This window comes from Anastrepha ludens, chromosome 3, assembly GCF_028408465.1.
Source record: "Anastrepha ludens isolate Willacy chromosome 3, idAnaLude1.1, whole genome shotgun sequence".
Lineage (NCBI taxonomy): Eukaryota > Metazoa > Arthropoda > Insecta > Diptera > Tephritidae > Anastrepha > Anastrepha ludens.
In genome coordinates this window covers 132,741,265-132,763,743 of record NC_071499.1, presented here as the reverse complement: position 1 = coordinate 132,763,743, position 22,479 = coordinate 132,741,265, and the positions used below count along the sequence as shown (strand labels likewise).

Here is a 22,479-nt window from a genome sequence, read left to right as displayed (position 1 = left end):
GTCTAGGTAAAAATACTAAAAATTTATTTAGAAAAATTTTTGCATTATTTTATTTTGATTAATTTTTGTTAGCTTCGTTTTACTTTAAAATATTTCGTTTTGTTGTTTGTGCATTTCGTGCTTTGTATCGCATTGTGTCATTCCATTTTATTTTTGTATAATTTTCTTAGCGAGTCAAAACTCTTCATCTAACGTAAAAATTATATATTTTCTATTTTTCCCCTGCAACTTTTTTCTATTATTTTATCATTTTTTATATTAAGTTTTTTTAATACTTACATTGATTTTATATGCAAACGAATATCAATAAAATTTTAGTCAGTAAAGTGCAACTGAGCAAATCAAATGGAAAAAGTGTTTCCATTGCCGATATACTTTTGACTTGAAATGATTCAAATGTGTAGTGACTTTTTTAGTCATCATTAAACGCTGATGAGTTATTGTATCGAAATGTTGCGCGTGCATAAAATTTTCAAATTCCTTATTCACTTACATTCTCTACCGTTCGTTGCTTGGTAGTTGCACATCTATCCTTGACTCTGGTCGCTCAACCGCAATCACTCTCCTTCTTGTTTTTAAATTTCTTCGCGTTTAAAAATCACGAAACGTGTTTTTATTTTACATATTTTACTTCATGCTTAGCGTGCATTCACGCGCTCTACATTTAAACGTCGCCGTACAAAAAGAACTCGATTATCTCACCGTGATTTTACGTGCGTCTCTACATTGTAGAATATTCGATTAACCTTTTGTGCTGTCCTTTGTCTTCTCAGAGGTGCGTTGTTTCACTGCTGTGGCACAACACACTTTGCCATTGCTCGCACGTACTCAGCCACACAACTGCAAACAGGCAAACAGACGGAGCAAATTCAAAAAACACAAATCTAATTGTATAGGGAACCGGATACGGATGTAAGCCCGACTGTGTATACTTGCTTGTACTGATTTTCTACGTGTTGTAGACATATACATGCATATACATATGTGTATGCGAATTATATGTATATGTATATAGGTAATATATAAATGGATATAGACAGTCCAGTGCAAGCAGCAGGCGGTTGAGGGGATTACGAAAAGACCGCTGCGTACCGGGCGAATGTTAACTGCTTGCTTTAGCTGCTGACATAAGCGTCTCAATCGAAATGCCAACACATGAAATTCCTGTTTCGCGAACTTACTGCAGAGGCAGGCATTTCATGAGCGTCTTGCCTCGTGCGCCTTTCGGTCGCTTGGTCAGCTGGCTCGTTGATGTACTTCTCTTTTTTTACTATGCACTCATAGTTCGATGGCTCACTCGGTCGGCAACTCCACTTTGCAGTTGCTCTTTCGCTTCCTGTTATCCCAATATCTAAGAAAGTTAACGGGAATCACGCCATAAGCACAGGCGCACGCACACAACCAAAATCACACACATCCAGACATGAAGTATCGAAAACTAGGATATGAAATGCGATATTTAAATATTTTTTCAACCACGTTATTTGAGAGTTTATTGATTTTTTCATTTCAATATCCTTTCCTTCGAGTTTGGTATCACTTATGTGTATGTGCATGCATTTCGACGGAAAATATTTCTTTGGTAATAATACTTTTGCTCCAATTTGCTTCAACTCATTCACACAAGCACACCAACTCGCGCTAGCCAGCACTGCCACATTCACTTATCCACTTTAGAGTTCCATACTGCTCGACTCGTCTTCGTTCGATCGTTGCGCATTAGTGAATTATATAATTTAGCAACATACTTTCACTTGAAACATGTTCCAGTTGCTTTTTCTCTACTCTACTTTTCACAGCGAACGCCACATTTGATTGAAAATTGATTTTCTTCGTCAGTATTCCAGAAAGAATACAGCAAGCACATAATTCGCTGGTGCTCAGTAATTTTGCTTTTTATTTTTCCATATGTATGCCTTTTTTGGTGCTGTTTGCACAAGGTGCCCCACTGACTTCAGTCTAGGCTATGGAAAGCACTGTTTGGACCGTCCTGATAGCGTTTCGGTTTCCGCGAAGTCGTTTTGACACCATCAGCAGAAAGGACAAACTGAGCTCAGTCGAGCTTGAGTATGGAAAATTTCGCCCAGAAATTTTTTGAGGGCATGAAACTAGGCGCAGCTGAGCACATGGCCAGAGCGTACGAAATTTTGCGAGAGCGCGCATGAAAAGCTTACGAAATCGGTTGATTTGTGGAATTTAGCTTGCGTGCCGATGTACTCTCAGCTGACAAGTGGTGGGTGCACGTGAAGTCATTTAATTGTGCCGGCAGCCGACAATTTGTTTACATGCCTGAATGCTTAAAGCGGGGTTGAATTTTGAGGTTAGAATGATGTTGGGGTTGTGGGAGAAAATTGAGAAGTAGATAAGAAGTAGAGAAAAATAGTTTCAGTCGTGAGGAGTTTTGAATTTAGAAAGTGGACAAAAACAAAAAAAAATTGGAAACAATAAAAAAGTGTAAAATATTTTTAAGTTTTTGTAATTGCATATATTTTTAAATGGCTAGCCATGTGCTGTGTATCCCAATTCAAACAGCTGTCCGCATCTTAATGCCACAAGTTGAACCATTTTCCGACAGTTCATCCGATTTCTCTCCACTTTTTCCCACTTCCGCTTGCTCTGTTGCTCGCTCGCTTTCAATCGCTAATAATCTAATTCGCATGCGCAAAAATTCCTCTACTATTTAACGTATACACCAACAGATGAACTGACATGTAGACACACCAGCAACGAAGTAGAGACGCTCAACTAGGCCGTGTGACTTTGTTTATATAAAAAATTTGGTGGAAATGCACGAAAGTGCGTGCAGTATTGCACAGACTGCCACATTCCGCCCTGCGCTGGGCTATCTGTTTACCACCACTTTATTCCGGCATCGCCTGGAGCGCTCAATCTACAATGTTTGCGCTATAGCTGCATTGCGTGTAGCATATTTTTAGAATGTGAGGGGCGAGAGACAATTTTGTGTGAGACTACACAAGCCTGTGTTGCAAAAACGCATAAGTGAGGGGTAGAAGCACAAGCGAAATAGCGGGAGTGGAAGCCAAAAAGCGCCAAGAACACATTTAGCTGCACTATTGAAAAGAAATGAAATGGTGAAAGCGAACAAAGCAAATGAAAGGAAAAGTGTGCTTTGTGTGTGTGAAGATTGAATAAGAAGAGAAAGGAAAAAAGCCGTCTGCAGCGGGGCTTGCAATTAGAAAAATTTCATTAGCAGTTAAGCAAACAATACAATTTAAGAACTAATAAAAAGTGAATAAAACTTTTAATTGCCGACGCGCCTCTAAGTATGTCAAGCTTTGAAGAATGTAAAGGCATGTCGATAGATTGAGGCAAATCTCTAATGGGCCGCGACAATTTTTACTCCATCAAATGTTGCACTTTTTAATAGATTCTATTTAAATTTACTACCAAAAGTGTGAGACCTCTATCCACCTGTTCAAAGGCAACAAATTGGTGCATCCTAATTAAAAATAAATGACATTTTATGAGCGGCACTGTTGCCATTTTTGTACAATCCGTCTTTTCACAAGCACGTGGATGGGTATGTGTGAGTGGGTTAACGCATAATCGTTCTTCCTGTAAGACCTATGAGATACGTTCGTCCTTTCCACTTTACTCTCACCGCCTATATTTGGCGAGGACAATGAACGCTAGCTGTCACTCTTTTAAGTACAAACCTAAGAGCCTAAAGACGACAGGCACACCAGCGCCAAGACAGAGCACTGAGGTGGCATTGGAGGCTTAGTAAGTGAGCGCTTGCTTTTTCAATTATTAATATGTAAGTGGCTCATAAAATATTCAGGCGCAACAATTAGGACTGTGGTAGCGTATTGGCAAAAGTTAAAGGATTTACGCCTGCTTAAGGGAAAATTTTACTTGATTTAGAGCTCGAAACCTGCTTAATAGGAATGTTTAAAAGGCGATTATGGGCTGGTTTTTTAATCGTTGGTTAAATTTGACTCAATACATATATCGAAACGCTATTAAATGCGTTGACAGAGCTCCAAATATTTAACAGCGTTGTTAGAAACTAATTTTGTATGAGTAATAATCTGAAATTTGTACAACTCCAATGCCATTTAGAAATTTGGAGCTCAAGCGCATCTATCACGGCTTCTGCGTGCATTTAACCAGCGATTAACCGAAAACCATCTAATTCTAAGAAGTATGCATTTTTATACCAGTGAGCTCTTTGCGATCGTACTCACTTTAGTTGGCGGTCTCGGTGCCACACTGCCAATTGTAGACGTCCGCCTGCACTTGTAGCGTCAGTTTCCGCCTGAGCACCCAAATTAAATCTGAACCTATGATCGAAGTACGGCCGACTCGAATGTCGATGCACAGCAGTGCGTTGAAAGCAACTCTCCGCTGCCTTGGTAGCTGGATTGTTATTTATGAGCGCCACCTTCACGTACGCATTCAGCGCAGCAGAGCCATTCGGACGCTGCAAATCACGACAGCGTATAACTGTAAAAAAGAAGAAGGAGTAATTGAAAGTAACAGTGTTTTATGCTACGATATTCACATTCTCTCCACCGCCCAATAAATTGGAACTCACCATGTACATTTAATTGCTGCCGCTCCACTTGTATGGACAACTCGACATTGCCACGCACTGCGGGGCCACCTGCACCTTTCCACGAGCCCTGCGAGTTACGGGAGGCACGCCCCGAACAGCAGTGATCGCCCATTGTGGAGCTCGTGTTGGAGGATGCCATCGAACTGCGTTTTGCGGCATTGCTGAAGTCCACGTCGTCTTCGTCATCACTAGCAGATGAAAAGCTGAGGCACCGCTTGATCGAGTGCGTCTCTTCCAGAGTCGGCGTTGAGCAACGTTGCTGCAGCTGCAGTTCGGTCTCTGTCATCGTTGTTGCTACTGCAGCCGCATAATTATTTTCGATCATAAATGCTGAAAGTTGTGCTTTATGCGTGTCGACATTCTTGAAGAGCGGCGTGTCTGGGCTCGGTATGCCTTCGGGCAGAGTTAGTCCGATCAATGGCTGCGGCGAAATTATCCGCGATGCTGTCGCCGTTGCTACGTGCGCATCTATTTTGCGACGTGTATCTGTTGTTCTGGTGTTCTTACGTCGCACCACGCGTTGCCGCTTCAGATGCGTTGGCGTACGTACCTCCATTTCGTGAATGCTCAATTCGTTATCGCTGACAATGGCCGGCGAGTCGCTGCCGGGCGTGAGTGCCACTGGCTGCTGCTGCTGATCACTTTCTGTTGGACGCATTGCCTGCACACGCTGTACATCCTTGCGAGCGCTCTCGATAATCGCATCCAACATGCGATCCAGTGTCACATCGCCCATTCGCGAAGAGGAGAGTGAATCGTCGCGCGATACGTTTCGGAAGCGAAGGTGGGTCAAAGGCGTATCTTCCGGCTCCCCGGAGGCAAAGTCATCAGAGAAACGGTTTCGCGTTGTCGGCGTACCGCTATTGTTTGCATTTTGGCGCTTCACATTTAAAGTCACATTGGTTTGTGTTTGACGTAGCGGACTCTTGCCATTGCTGAGATCCTGAAAGGCGGTGAGGCTCGTGTTGCCGAAGGAGCTGCGCGTAAAATGGACACCGAAATTCTCCTTATTGGCTGCGGTGCTGAGTGAATGGCGGACGCGACGCGGGGAATGTGTATCCAGTTGATTGTCAAGCGAGTAGCGTTGAATGCGGCGGCGTTCGAGGACGTGCGTCATAGTGGGCATTTTCTTGGGGGCTTGATTGTTGGCTACGATAAATTGCGGATGGGCTTTTAGACAATTTCCACTGCAGTGTCGTTTAATAGGGTGCGATGATCGAATGTTGGAAACGAAATTAAAGTTTAGGTTCGAATGAGTGTTGGAGGTGGGGTTGTTGTTTTTGAAAGGCTGTTCTGTGTGTAGTTGAGAGACGTCTAGAGGAAACGAAAATGTTTGTTGTTTTGTCCATTTAAGCATTGCTGTAGCGGCATTAAAATACTGGAACAGTGAGATTTACTGAATAGAATAAAATAAATACTTTACAAAACACACTAAGAGACCTTACATTTAATTTTTAGTTTTTTGTTTAACAAAAATATTCAACAACTCTACCACTAAAACAAAAAATCGGCATTAGCATAAATTCTAGTTCCGAAATTCCTAATAAAAAGTAGATAATATGCTCGCCTAAAAATTTAGATTTTTCATAAACCATGTTTACGAGAACTCTGCAGAAAATATATAAAACAGTGGTGAGTTCACAGAACGAAAAGTTAAGCGAGAGTAAACAATTTGGCTTCAGAGGGTTATGAGTGCTACTTACGCTATGTGAACAACTGTGTATAGTAATTTTCGGTGTCCGCGACTGTCTGTTTATCTGAACAACACGGAGAGGTTGTTGTATTTGCTAGACGAGAAAACAGGATGCCTCAAAAGAGTGCAATCTATGTAAAAGGGCAGGGTGACTCGAATGAAATGCATATTAGAGGTTGACAAAATATTTTAGAATTTTTAGTTTAATAACGGATGACATAATTTTATTTGTATACAAAATTAACGAATTTGCGATACTAACTCAAGTTCAGGAGCTTAAAATAATGATGAAAATAACTTTAATATTGCTGTGTTTCAATTTTGCACAAGAAATAATTTCTTTATTAAAGTTTTCATTTAATATAACTGGCAAACTTTCTCGCGCTAGTTTTAAAATCTCATGAAATTTTGATTATGTCGTATACCACCTATGGAAAATCAGGTAGATAGATGCCTTTAAGAGTTCCTTGCATTGCACAATTCTATACTTGCAAAATTTACTTTTATTAGAATACAGTTAATTATTTTGTTTGGAATTGATTTTCATAAAATGTAATCTCGAGAATTCGCTTGGCAGCTGCTCCAGCAATTTTTAACGCACAATCGATGACAAACAAAGGAATGGATCAGCTACCAAAAAAAAAAGTAAATTTCTCTAAAGCAAAATATAGCGGCGCATGGAGGCAAGCGCTGGTCGAGATAATCATTTGAGCGTAACTGAAATACGTCATTGAATCACAAAATAAAGGTGAATAGAAGGAAGGCGCCTACACTGCATGCCAATGCATAAGCGTCCTTACACCTACATGGCGCAGGGAATATATACATACAAACGCATACCTTCGCATACAGCTGGGCAAGCAAATGTGTATTGAATGTGTGCAGCCTAGCTTCTTATCATCTCTTTTGCCTGATTTCCTATTCTAGTGCCATGCAATGGACTTTCACCAGTTGAACGCTGCCACTTTCTGGGCCGACCAATCGAGCCCCGTGCCCTATTATTGTCGCTATTGTTGAATTCAACATGAATGCAGAGAAAGTAAAACAGCATTCCTGCTTCTGTTCTTTCCGTTTTTTTTTCTTTGCTTCGCTGATCAGCGGTGTAAAATTGTGACATTTGTTGGCTGCTTCGCTGTGATCCTCCGACTATGCGCAGCATCGTCCTTTGAGTACCGTAAAAGCAATCGAAATGATTTTTTGATTGCTCGAATTTGCTCACGCTGAGAAAATGCCTTGTTTTTAGTTTTCTTCAAATTGTTGTTGTGGAAAAATTTCGTGCTCACTTTCAGTCAACTTTGATTGTCACATGACTGAATGTGACCTTTTTCCTCTTTGTCAAGGATACGCGTTGCAAGTAACATTTTGATGGCTCTTGTTTTTCATTTCCAAGTGCACATGTATATAGGTACGTATGTATGTTTATATATGGGTACCCGGTGTTTTTGTTGGCATGCGAAGGCATGCACAAAAGTGGTTTCTATTGACTGACAGCTGTCACACTGTGTAGCTTTTATGCTGCGCACACCTTGGCTGTGCCATGAATAAGACCTTAGATGCCTTACTTTGCGCTGTCTAGGCCTTGACTACTATCGAAATATTTACTGCCTATGCGCACTTGCAAATTTAAATTGGATCCCCTCAATTCGTTATATGAACGGCAATCATTTCTATTATCAGCACACTACATATGGCATAGGGTGACCAGATCAATGATAGGAAAAACAATTTAAATAAAACAACAACGGTGTAAGATATTAAATTGATGCTGGCTTTGTTTTGAAACTACATAATACCAGGCTTCCAGGCTACGCTCAAGTGTTTCAAGAGGTTGGTTCTATTTTTGATAAATTATAGTCTTGTTGTAGTTGTTAGCGCAGACTAAGAGCTTATCTTAGCCCCAAAGAAATATTCAAGGCGACAGTTGATGAAGTTCGCCGTGAAAAGACTCAGCTGTCAAATCTCTCCCTCACAACCTCGAGCGCTGCGTCGCTTGTATTGCATGTACGGACTTCTTGATGAAATCATTACTCGGCTATATCGATTTGTTCAAGCTCTCATCTCAAAAAGGCCGTTAACATCGACCTATGCAGAGGGCCATTGACGGTATGGTGTGTCTCCTTCTTCATTTCGAAAGAAATAAGGTCCGTTGATACCGCCACGTCATAAATTGCACCAAACCGTCAACCAAAAATCCTATTTTTATCAAATCTCTAAACCACTGCTTTCCAAGCGTCTCATGCTGAAGCATGGCATACCTTGCAGCCATCTTTCTTGCTTTTTTCTCCCTCAAGTGTATTAAATGCATAGCCTTACATGTCCTTTATTGCGCGCATCGCTCTGACCAGGGCAAGTACAAATTTCAATTGTACAGAATTAAGTAGAGAGATGCTTTGACCACCGCCATCATTTGCAAATCTAAAATGCTTTGTTTACTACTAATAAAATTCCAGTTTGTTACTTAAAACTGGTAATTTTTGTGATTTACTTACTGTCTATAAAAGGACGGATTCAACTGCGCACAGACAGCAAATTGCAAAACGAAAAAAAGTGCTACTTAAAAAACCGAAAAAGAAGCAAATCGCAAAAATTAAATAATAGAACTTTGCGCAAGTTACGTTGTCTTAATGTTGCTTTTGCTACAAGTCTTGCCTGGCGACTGGTGGTGGCATTTATTGCCTGCGACGTGTTCGCTGCACAGGCGCTTCTTAAAGACCCACCGCGCTTCACCAGCCGAGCTTTTTTATTGGCGGTTGCGTTGGAAACCCGTTTTCGCCCTTTGCGAAATGTTGCGATTGATTTTAATATTTTTTTTAATTCTTATTCAATTTTTCTGTTGTATCTTTTGTTGTCAATCTTTGTGGACGTGTGTGTGTTTGTGTGTGTGCCTTGGGGACAACCGCTACAGAAGCTTTCAGGTTTGCGTACGCGATCAACCTCATTCCGCGCATCCCGCAAAGACAGCCGATCTGCTCATTTGTACATTCACTTTCTGACATTATTTCTGTTATTTCTGGCTTGTATGCGCGCCTCATTCGCGGCTATTTAATGCATTCATTGCCATTCAATTCAATCAGTTTCAATTTGCCGGAGTCGCCGTTGGTGCTTTTCTACTTTTTCTGGAATTTCGCATGCAAGTCCTTTTTCGCATTTCTGGTTTTTAGCTGCCTCAATGGGTGCGCGCTTTGTCTGAATAAGTTGGCATCTAATTAGTTTTAAAGGGATTTATTGCATACATTACGTAGAAGTATTTCAAAATATACTCGTGTAGGCTCTGGAGGCAATTGCTCGCAAATAAAATGACGCTGCGACGCTGTTTTAAAATGGTTTTCGGAACTGTTTTTTAAATAATTTCACTTTCACAATTTTTTAATTAAATTTAAGCATTTTTCGACTTTCTAATTTTTAACTTTTATAGCATTTTTCTACTAATGATCTTTGTGTTTATCTTGTTCTTTTAGTTCATATTTCTTATTATTTTGCTTAACTGATGGTATGAAGACTTACACGATCGCATGTTAATGCAATGAAAAGCACATAAAAAGCCTTCAAACCCTTTAAAGAGACAAGAGTCCTGTTTTGTACGAATTACCTAAACATGAAAATCTGCGTAAGCGCAAATCCTTCCGCAGGACTTTCACACATTTTTGCATGCAACGTTGCTTGCTTTACTTAGCCGTTTACCGTTTTGTTCTTCATGCTTTTTGTTGCTATAAATTATTATTTTATTATTATTATTGTAATTCCCTTCCGGAAATTCTAAATTGCTCTCCAATAATGCTCCTTTGTTGTGTGGCAAAGCGAACAGTGTCTGGCGAATGAAACGGGAAGGCGATTCTTGGTGTTTATTAAGTGGGTTCTTGACATTGTTCAGCTTCGCGCAGACCAATACAGCCTGCCATAAGACGGGCCAACTGACTGGCTGCCTTCGTATGGGACAGCGCAAGCGCATGCAAATGAATGGCCACACAAAGCAAGACAGACGGACAAGCGCTTTTGCGAAATATGTTCAACAGGAAGTTTGCAAGGAATTGGTTTTGCGCACTCCTGCTGCGTAGTGAGCGAGTTTGTTTAGGGAAGTATTTTGCTAAAGTATGATTGATTTACTGCTATTTCATGTAAATGCTTTACAATAAAAAGAAGAAAGCGGAGAATGGGTTGAATGGCAACATAAACGTAGAAGGGAGAATTCGCGCAGGGGATTAGATATGATCATACGGATAACTGGTGCCGTACGATTGAGAGATCATATAGGAAAAGAACTTGTTTCAAAACGAGGCTAAAGAAAAACTACTCAGATATGAAATAAGATAAAAAGAGTAAAACACCTAAATATCAATTATAGCATAGAGCCAAAATATCTTTCAGCCTTACATGAAAGACATGTGTGACGTCACATAGTGTTACACATAGAGACGATATTTTATCACTCCGATAAATTTACACATTCACAACATCATCCCAAATATATCCAATGGTATTTTTATTTATTTATAGCAAATTGATCACAAATATCTCCTTTTCTGAATTAGAAAGTAACGATTTGCAAAAAATGACTTCGGTAGTAATATCCAATCGGTATTTTTATTTATTTATAGCACAAAGTTTACTAAGCTTAAAGCTAACTGTAGAACTATGCCTTCTAAGGTCTTAAGCTATATCCAATCGTTATCGGTACGATATAGCAAATAAATAACCGACTAGTATTTTTAAAGCCGACTTTGAGGTTAAGCAGAAAGCCATTTGATCAGCCTGCACTTTGCTGGAATATAAGAGAGAATTTTTATTTATGAGACCCAAAACAGAACTAAGCACTAAGTACTTAACACATTCTTGCTTCCTTATTCCAGCGAACTCATTCCTTCCTTCGTGGAACACCGGCAGATATCATTGTTCCTAAATGCGTAGTGAATGAACTTTATTTCTCTTGGCACTTCATCTTCAATTGCATTGAGAATTACAATTATTTTTCCAGAAACTTCCATTAATTTTGACCCTTTTAATAATTCCGTCCAAAAAATTGTCTATGTATATGCCTGAGGTTTACTATTGCCGTCACTGTTTCCTCTCCTATATGCCGGGCTATACAGCAAATTTAAAAAAATACTATTTAACAACTCTTACTCACAACCTTAATTAACTCCCTTGCCAGCAACCAGCAGCTTGCCATACCAGTGAAAGGTGCAAGGCATCCTGTCTAAGCAGAAAACTCTCTTGCCAAACAAAAAAAAATTATGTTAAGACTTAGTGAATAAAAACAACAAATTGGAAAATCTGTGGCGTAACAAAAACAACATTTACAGATTACTCTCACCTTGGGTGAAGGCTGCGTGTATGAGTGTACCTAGGCCAAACAACCCACCGGGATACGTAACGCTAGGCAAATTGGCTTACTGTCGTCGATCGCTCAAAAATCGACTAAAAAGAAAGTACGCATGCAGACAAAAAGAAAAGGTGTGCATGCAGAAGACAAGAGCAGAAGATTAGCTGGCCCGGCGAACGAGGTCGAACAAGATGCTGATGAGGCAAGATTCAGAATGAGGATGCGGTTAGCAATGTAGAGCGATTGTTCTCTGGGTGAAACTATTTGCAGCCCATTGTAAGCAACAAACCGATAGCAAAAAATGAAAAAGATTACCTACGAATAAACAACAACATATGTGCATACATACGATACGGCAAAAGTGGATTGCTTGCAGTAAAGTATGTGTGTGTACGTGTACGTGTGTATTCGTGTAGTAAAAGTGGCATCTCTGGTGTAATCCATACACGTCACCCCCAGAAGAGGAGAAAAAATAACGAAGCAGCAACGCATACCGTTACCGGCTCAGCCCTACAGCTGATCAGCACTAACAATTCCTCTACCCAGCAGACTTAAAGACGTCAGCGAACGGAGTGCTGTGGCGAGAGGGATGGCTGAAGGTAATCAACGTCGTTTAGATTGTTGGCTTACGCCAAAGGTGTTTGCTTCTCAGTATAGAAAAATTGCCACTGGCAAAGTACCACTGAAGAGGGGTTGGAAATTAGATAAATTAAAATTAGAACTAGTGCAGTTACCGGGACAAATGATGAGACAAGAAGCGGTATGAGGAATACAGGGAACAAGGAATTTGAAGGTCGCCTCGGGCGATATGGGAAGAACAAAAGCCGTTAAGATGTAAGGCGTAAAAAACGAAGAGGGACTTGGCAACTGGCGGATTGGTGGAAGCAGACGAAATGGGCGAATGAATAAACGAGCGACAAAATCGATTAAGACGAATTATATCCTTAGGATCGTTTTTTTTCTGCATTCCTTTTTTTCAAGCACATATGGAACAATTTTGTTAGGCACAAATATGTAACTGTGTGTTAGTGTACTTTTTTCAATTTACGTGCCGCGTAAGATGTAAAATATTTTAAGGCGTGTCACCAGTTATGCAAAGGTTGCAAGAATGGGATGAAATGGGAGGATTAACGACTGACACAAATCAATCAAAAAATTACAAAATAGAATAATGAAGTCTACTTTTTGAGCTAGAACTGCTTCACACTCACCTGCAGCTACTGCTAGACGTCATGTGCTTCTCAAATCCATCGCAACACAAAATAATTTTTACATAAATTTTTTTCAAAACTCTTGTTATACTATATTTCACTACATTTAAATTTGGTTAAAATAAATCTTCAAAACATAAATAAAAATTTCACAACATCGTCTATTTTTATTTTGCACTCACAATTTGTTCATTTACGTGTTTAAAAATTTGTGTAAATATTTCCGTAAAATCCAAGATATTTGACAAAAAAAATTGCAAAAATTATGTTTGCACAGCCGAAATTGCTTATACACGTCTGTCGCCTCTGAGTAGGTAAACTCGAATGATCCGGCAGCTCTCGGCGCAGTTGGTGGTTGGGTAGTTGCGTGGTTGCTCTGAGCGCCGTCTTGGGAGAGCAAATAAGGATCCAGTGAGTAAACCATTGACACGAGGCTACAATTGATGGTAGCTGTTGGCTCTCGTGTCTCCTACTGGGCTATTGTGGTAATAAAGAGTGGGTAAGTGCATCAAATGCTCTCCATTGGAACTAAGAGTTGCTTTGAGATACTACACCTGGATAAACAGCCAATAGAAACGTTATGAGTGTTATATTATTATTATTATTTTGATTTAGTGTTGCATGCGATATGTTGTTGCGAATACTCGAGCGATTGGGAGTATGTGGCAGAGCTTTGTTTGTGTATATATGTAGATAATACATGCACTAGGCATTATTTTTGGATAGAGTCCGGAAAATGAGATTAATTTTTGTGTATAAATTAGCAAAAGACCAAAATAAAACTGATTTTTTGTTTTTTGTTTTTGGTTCAAATTTCTTTAAGAGGCTTTAGTGATGTAGAGCTTTTTGCTGGTGCATAAAGTTCTATTCACACTTAACGAAGTCAGGGTAATCTTAATGTAATATAAGTAGTAGTAGTATATCGTATAGGAGGTGAGATCTTCGACTCCTGCTCAGTTTGGACCGTTAATTCCTTCATTTTTCATTTATTTATTTAACAATTTATTAATACTATAAGAACATGCGGCCGCCGTAGCCGAATAGGTTGGTGCGTGACTACCATTCGGAACTCACAGAGAGAATGTGGCTTCGAATCTCGGTGAAACACTAAAATTTAGAAAAACATTTTTCTAATAGCGGTCGCTCCTTGACAGGCAATGGCATACCTCCGAGTGTATTTCTGCCATGAAAAAGCTCCCATAGAAATATCTGCCGTTCGGAGTCGGCTTGAAACTGTAGGTCCCTCCATTTGTGAAACAACCTCAAGTGTAAGCGGCAATTATATATATACATATATAAAGATAATAAATAGAATAAAAATAGTAAGATTTATAATATGGTACATCAACAGCCATGAAACAAATAAAAATAATAACAAGGCAATATGATTGAATGACTAGGATGAGCAATACTCATAGTGCAATATTCTATGTGAGTTAACGAAAGTACATATGAATTCAAGTCGTTCTTGAAGCTGCTCTTACTTACGTTGCTACGAACTGAAGCTGGAACGGGTAGTATTGAAGAAAAAAGGTAGATAATGAGACATTTCACACCTTTGTAACCAAGATGTATCTCGAAAACTAGACTTCTAGCTGGGTGCTCTCAGTTTTGAAAGACTAGAATGTATCTGAACTGCAGCTTGAACGACTCCTAAAATTCGCGAACAGTACCCATATTTCGTTAGCCCAAATACATATCAAGTAGCCTGATTAAATACTACATCAATTTTGTGAGTTGATTGAGAATTCAATCCATTGTAAAATACAATTAGAGAGCGTAGTAATCGAAAAAAAATCCAAATGATTCTGTTGAAATTTATTATGTGCACCGTAAACCAGGTTTTTTTTTTTTTGAGTTATCTTCGGAGATATATTTTGCAATGAAAATGTAAGAAAATATTGTCCAAATATAAGGGTGGGCCATGTAAAATTTGCTTTTTGAATCGGCTATAAAAAAAACTAATCAATATTTTTTCAAACTTTTTTTTATTTTGAAGATTGAACATTGTCATTTATGAATGAAAAATAATATCGTTCAAATGACTGCCACGACTGGCTTTACAGTAGGCCATTCGATCAACCCAATTTTTAAGCACATTTTCGATTGTTTGGACTCCAATTTCATGAATGGCAACTTCGATTTCGTGTATTAAAGCATCAATCGTCTCTGGATGGTTCGCATAGCATTTGTCCTTAAAATAGTCCAACGGGCTTAAATCACAGCTCCGAGGCGGCCAATTGATATCGGAATTCAAAAACAATAGCCAAAAGTTCGAGTGTACCTTTGGCAGTGTGACAAGTTGCACCGTCCTGTTGAAACCTAATGTCGTCCATGTCATCCTCTTCAATTTTTGGAAACAACTCGTTGAGCATGTCACGGCAACGCTCGCCATTTACTGTAACCGCGGCTCCTCGTTCATTTTCGAAAAAAAAATTGCCCAATGATGCCACCAGACCAAAAACCGCACCAAACAGTGCCTCGTTGTGAATGCATTTGATTCTTTACAGTAACGTGTGGATTTTTTGAGTCCCAAATCCGACAATTTTGCTTATTGACGTAGCCACCGATGTGAAAATGAGCATCATCAGAAAAGATGATTTTTCGGTAAATATGCTCATCTTCGGTCAAACGATTTTCTGCCCATTGAGCGAATCGAAAACGCATTAGATGGTCATTAGGCTTCAGTTCTTGCACCAATTGAACTTTGTAAGCCTTCATACCATGGTCTTAATGCAAAATTCTCCTCAAAGAAGTGCGTGAAATGTTCAATTCTTAAAAACTATGACGAGTTGAGGTTGTTGGATGTTCACGCACATTTTCGGCTACAGCAGCAATGTTTTCGGGTGTCCACACTGTAGGAGCACGTTCACGTGTTGTTTTATCCATTAACGATCCACTTTCACGAACACGATTAATAAATTGATCCACAAACTGTCTTGTTGGCAAATCCTTTTTTGGAATTTTTTTTTCAAATTTCTCACAGTTTGAGTAGAAGACTCACCACTTTGGAAAAAGGTTTTCAATATTTCCCAATTTTGTTCAAGCGTATAGCGTCCCATTTTGTAAATGTCAAACCTTTAAGTAAATTATGAAGACATTGACATGTCATTTGTGTTACCATTCTCAAAAAAATGGGTGGTTCAAAAAGCAAACGCTATATGGCCCACCCTGTATGTGCACATATCTGTAATTTCAAAAAAAAAAAAATTAAAATATTAATTTTCACCGAGTTGCAGCTTAAGCCACCTCAGAAAAAGGCACTTTCTCTTTCCGCCAAGATAGATGTAAAGTTTATATAACCATAGCAGATATTACCAGAATGCGCTTTTGTGAAAAATAATCGCACTTCCGGCAAACCCTCAGTTTCTGCGAACTAAATTGTATGTACATACATCTTTACAGCTTTTGCAAAGTCCTCTGCATATCATCGAGAAATACACCAACTAGAAAACATCGAATTCGCCACTGCTACCATGAAATATACAATTAATCTGATTATATCGGACCGCCACTGTTCGGTGATTTGATAGAAGCTGCGTCGATCCGTTGCGCTTGTTACGATTTGTGACAGTTTATTTTTCTTGGCCGCTTGTTTTGTTGACTCATTGATATACTCACATGAGAAATGGCAGTAAATACAGCAAGCCTGCCAACCAACGCACATCGGCGCAACCACGTGAATGAGCGATCACGAGCTCACACACACACGCATTACAGAGAACGAACTACTTTTCCGTGTTTTCTCTCCATTTCGTTGCCTACTCTGCTGCTACTTTACTTTCTTTCACTTAAACTGAGCCTTTCCTTTCTGCACTTCTTTGAAAGTGAAAAATGCGACAGCTGCTTTCGTTCTGTAAAAATTCTTCAATATTTGTGAAGATACATATTTGCGAAAATTATGTACACGTGGTGTAGAGGATATAATATGGTTGTTGTTAGTTTTCACTGTAAACTTGTATATCTATTTGTCATGTGTCAATACACATACATATGTATATATGTATTTCCTTAAATAATGACGCTGCCGCTACTGTCCTGCTGGTCACTGACAACCAACTGGCTTTCACTTTGAACATTTTGCATGCGCCGAATAAATATTTGACCAGATGCAGTATCATTGCCTTTATGAACTTTTTCCATGTTCTTTTATTGGTGTATGTCAATGAAGCTCGCATACATACATACCAAAAGCAGCCCAATTAATCGGATACGCGGACGACATTGCATGGCAATAGTTGCAAAAGAGCTTCAACAAATAAAGACTATATGTAGTGCGACTGTTCTCAAACTAAAAAACTGGCTCACATCGACAAACCTACAGCTTGCGGGACAAAAAACTGAAGCAGTTTTGATTACAAGCAGGAAAAAAATTGAGAACATTACACTAAGCATAGACGGGCATAACATCAACACCCAACCGTACCTGAAATACTTGGGAGTCATGATTGATGCACGCTTAAACTTTAAAGTGCACATTGAAAAAGCTTGTGAGAAAGCAGCACGGGTAAACACGGCGCTATCTCGAATAATGGCTAACATAGGCGGGCCAAGCCAAAACAGAAGGCTACTACTGGCAAAAGTTACCCAATCCATTGTAATGTATGCTGCACCGGTATGGGGACAAGCGCTAAAATACGAAACATACGGCAAGAGTACGAAATCTCTTTTTCGACTGAGCGCTATTAGAGTCGCAAGCGCTTTTCGCACTGTATCCCATGAAGCTATTGGGGTAATCTCGGGCATAATGCCCCCAGATATAATGGCTCTGGAAAGTAAGAAAATATATGAAAAAAGCCGAAGCCTTGACAGGTCGTTAATAGCTGAGGAGCGCAAAGAAATCAGATACGAGAGTCTATCTAAATGGCAAAGACGCTGGGATATAACAACCAAAGGGAGATGGACACACCGACTCATTAATGATGTGCAGGCATGGGTTGATAGAAAGCACGGTAGTGTCGACTTTTATATGACGCAATTCCTGACAGGACATGGTTGTTTTAGAGAGTGCCTCCATAAATATGGCCATGATGATGGAGTTATATGCTCATTTTGTGCCGAGGCTAATGAAAATGCGGATCATATTTTCTTTCACTGCCAAAGATATAATAAAGAACGAGAGTTGTTGGAGAACCAAGTAGCAGAAAGAATAACACCGGACAATGTTGTTCCACATATGCTACAATCAAAAGAAGTATGGGATGGTATCAAAAATTTGTCAGCGTTCGTACTCAATGATCTGAGACAAATGGAGAGAAGGCGAAAAAGCGAAAGCATAGCAATAGCTGAAATTCCATAGTAGTAGATGTAGTACCTTTTCCTGTAGTAGTAGATGTAGTAACTTTTCCTGTAGTAGTAGATGTAGTAACTCTTCCTGTAGTAGTAGATTTAGTAACGTATGGTGGTGCTGTAGGCCCACTTGCTAGATAAATTTATTTGGATGCAGGTAAACTGACGATACCAGACATAGAAACTTACGTTTCTGTGGGATGGACAGAGACATGGTGGGTGGGGGAGTACTGTTATGACAGGGGTGGCTCTCTCATCAGATGACCTAAACAGTGGGTTGGTAACAAGCAGATGCTACTTTCGACGTATTGCATCAGGACAATAACGGACATTGAGCTTAGGGCTCAAACCGCCTCCCGACGAATACTTAACGGTTGTACCGGGGGGATCGGTACTTTGACGACAGGAGGTTTAGTTCGGGTTAAAGTCCCACACTGGCGGGGTTAGGCTTTCGATGCTTCCTCCTCTAAAAAAAAAAAAAAAAAAGTAGCATCTAATGTGTGGGTGTGTGCCGCTATTGAGCGCTCAATTTTCTTCTCACTTTCTTTTGTTTATTATTGATATTACTACACCTTTGGCTTTCGTCCTCAGCTGCGCTGCTCTAAATCTGACTTCTGTTACGTTGCTCAAGCGCATCAGCAGCTACTAAGTCCATTGTGCAGCAATTTATGCGAGTTTTATGCGATATGTGTCAAATATTTCATAACCGTTTGAATGCCTTTGGGTAACTGGAGTGCTATAAATGCGATATTATGTTGGCATTTAAAGTGCATGAAAACAGAAATGCTACTGTAAATGTCAGATGAGCAACGTTTTCCTGAGCTGAAGGCAAGTTGGGGAAAATTCGGGAATCGTTATATTAAATACAAAGAAGTTAGATTTTCTTCTTCTTGAACTTCACAAAGCGCAAACCACAAATACGGATTATGGAAAGTAGTTACCGTAAAATTTTCTTACATAAATGCACTATATGTTATTTACAGGCACACAAATGTGTATAGTATAATTATTCCTTTGTACGACATAACTTCTACTGCCTACCTTTACACTGCCGCAAAAACAACTGTCAATCAAAATATGCATTATGCATTATTATTGCTCTTATGTGAGTACAATATTTCCCTCTGCTCTGGAAAACTAAAATGCAACCAACATTCGCCGTGCATTAGAATGCAATTTCAATGCGGCACACTCGAATCAACGTCTTAGTTCAAAAAAAAAAATTATCAGCAGAGAACCCTTTTGCAGACGCACTGTAATCGATAGGTTTCGCATCGTCTGAAACATTTTTAATTTCAAATGCGCATCAAATTCAGAAATTGCAAATAAATTGCATTACATAGCAATACCATAAAGTAAAGGTAGCTACGAAGGGCTCATGCCGAGGCTACCGAGGTTGCGAAGTGTCCAAAGCTACTGGCAAGTGCTCTTCCGCCGATTTGTAAAAATAGGCAGCTCATTAAATATGCAAAAATACATATGTGAAATTTTGATCGGGCGTGCAAGGGTGCTAATACTCACAACCGTGTGAAATCCGCTCATCCTTTCGATCCTTTAATTAATATTCATGTAATTTGTCTTTCACTCCTAAATCGATAGCGAATTAGTTTTGTTCCTGTCAACGATTTTGTGACCTATTTATTGGCAAAGATTAAGCGCGCTCGTCACGCCACGATAGCGGCTAATTTTTGGCAAATTCTCCGCTGCTTTTTTAAATTTATGATTGCACTATGACAGATACATCTACATACATACATACATATGTAGTTATGTAGTCATCGAACCCCTTCCACACACAATGTTAAAGATTTGCTGTAGAAGTTCTCATTTACTCACTAATGCTCGTTCGTTTGTCATTATTGGTGCAATTGGAGATTTATGGGTTTCCTATGTAAATTGCAATGATTTGTTGGGAAAATATTTTGATGTGCCTGAGAGCAAATAGTAAATTCTGTTTTTTATTATTTACTTTTTTTATGTATAGCTGATTCAAAGTATCGTTTTTCAGGATTTGCGTGCTCTAAACAAATGTGTGAAGCACTTGAAAGGTATTTAACGGTTCATCAAAAACATTGTTGTTGGTTTTCAACACGCCTGTTTAAGGTGATCATTTTCCGGCTGTAAACTTAGAATAAATGCTACAGAAGATATCGAAGATTTTAACTTCCCAGTGTAAAATAATTTATGCAGGTTGGAATGATTGTCCGTTCTTCGATGTCGATGATCTTTGGTTAGTTAAAGTTATTCAACATAGCGCAGGTAAAATCAGGTAAAAATTATGACGTAATTATATGTTTCTTTACTCAAAAAATGTTAGGCAATCAGTTCATATTGTCTGATTTGCCAAATTTTTTTTTCATCTTCTTAATTTAGCACTAGTCCGAAAACTTTTGCGATCGACCTTGCATTTTATTATGCAATTAGCTTTGGCTCCTAATTTAAAAAAATAGCTGAAGCGCGAGACTTAAAACGCTGAGGTCATATCATGTAACTCCCATTTTGACACGAAACTTAAAAAAGTGTATAACTCGCATACTTCTTACGAATAACTGATACAAATTCGTAAGGAGAGACCTCTCTCCAAGCCATGAAACGGTAAGAAGAATAATTTAACTCATGAAAGATATTTCCTTTATCAACTTAAAAGAATTGGTTACACGCGCGAGAAAAACTAACATTTTTTTTATCCAGGAAAAATTGCATATGTACGTGAAACTATTGATTATATAAAGTAATTCTACATACGCAGTTTTACATTTTTTTCATCAAAGTACCAACGTGATGGGAAGGCTCTATGTGGAAGGACCTTTAGTAGTGTCTAAGAGAAGTGGTCAAGTATGCAGAATCTAATAATCTGGGGCTAATAGTGGGCTGTGATGCAAATTCACAGAACATTATATGGGGAAGCAGCAAATTCAACCCCAGAGGTCGCAAGTTACTGGAGGTTATCTTGTCATTCGATTTGGTCATTCAAAACACTGGTAACAAACCAACTTTTGTGACCAAGAGGAGACAAGAGGTGATTGATTTAACACTTACCAATAGGTCAGTTGGAAATCAAATCAACCGATGGCGAGTTTTGGAAGAGGACTCTCTTTCTGATCATCGTCTTATCGAATTTCCGGTAGGAAACCTCGAAATGTGGACTGTGACAGGTATGGTGAGCTTGTAACAGAGCGATTACCAAACCTGAAAAAACTCAAATCAGTAGAAAGGATTGAAGATGCTACCAAAAATTAGAAGGTACCTTAATCAATTGCTTTGAGGAACTGTGCCCACTCAGGCAAAGTAGACAGGGGAAAGCTGTTCCTTGGTGGAACCCTGAACTGTCAAGGCTTCGTGTACGGTCCATAAAACTTCTTAATAAGGCCTTAAAGACCCAAACAGAAGAGGTCTGGGCTAATAATCGACTTACACAGAGAGAATATAAGAAAAAGGTACGGAAAGCCAAACTTGAATCCTATAGAAATGTCTGCAGAAACGTCGAGGAAATGAGGGAAGCAGCGAGACTTTGGCTGGATTCCATTCAAAACCTGATGGTTCATACACCAATTCCAAATCGGAAACGTTTAATTCTCTACTCGAAACTCATTTTCCGGGTAGTAGAACTCTCTTTGAAGTAGAGAGTGGCATGAACAATAATTGTAACAACGGTGGAACCTCTAGCTACAGCTGGTATATTGCTAGTTGGATAGTGGCAAAAGAATCGATAAGGTTTTCCTTTGAGAACTTTAAGTCCCCTGGATCTGACGGAATATATCCAGCATCAGCGCTGGTTACATAATGTAAGTAACCGTACACAAATCATGACCCGGTACTTAAAAAAGGAGAAGACAGGCTGATTTGACATCGTTCGTGTTGAAAAGTCTAGAACGAGTGGAGGAGAAACATATTTGAGTGGGGGTATTGCCGAGAAGTCCATTTAGTAGAAATCAACACGCTTACCAGAGTGGAAAATCATGTGATCACACGATCGCACGATCTTGTTAGCAAGATTAAAGCCGGGCTGGAAGCTGACGAGTATACAATGGGCGTGTTCGTAGACATTGAGGGGGCTTTTGATAATGCCACTTTCGGCTCAATATGTTCTTCTGCCGAACGACACGGAGTTAATCAAACCATAATTAAAATGGATATATTCCATGCTCTGAGAGGCTGTTAACCGCTGGTGGGAGCAGTGACGAACTAATCACAGTCAGGGCCAAGCAAGGATGTCCCCAAGGGGGTGTTCTTTCTCCGCTGCTGTGGTGCTTCGTCGTAGGCTCTCTACTAGCGGAGATGCAGGAACTCGGTTTTCATGTCCAAGCATATGCGGACGATGCATGTGCGCTAACATCGGATAAATCCTTAAAGAGGCTTTGCACAAGGTCTTTCCGTTAATCCGAAC

At 39.5% G+C, this 22,479-nt stretch overlaps 1 protein-coding gene across 3 annotated transcripts in view; it reads right to left on the bottom strand.

Annotated features, from left to right (window-relative positions):
- The window catches only part of LOC128859346 (uncharacterized), a 102,821-nt gene that overhangs the window by 43,211 nt on the left and 37,131 nt on the right, over positions 1–22,479 (bottom strand). Inside the window, exons 1-3 of one of the 3 annotated variants that reach the window (XM_054096298.1) lie at positions 12,804–13,168; positions 4,559–5,957; positions 4,209–4,467 (exon numbers count right to left, since the gene is read on the bottom strand). In XM_054096298.1, coding sequence (XP_053952273.1) covers positions 4,209–4,467; positions 4,559–5,936 — 1,637 coding nt within the window. In that variant the 5' untranslated portion in view covers positions 5,937–5,957; positions 12,804–13,168. Of the gene's footprint in view, positions 1–4,208; positions 4,468–4,558; positions 5,958–12,803; positions 13,169–22,479 lie in introns of those variants that run through there. The other 2 variants (XM_054096299.1, XM_054096300.1) reach the window with 2 other exon arrangements.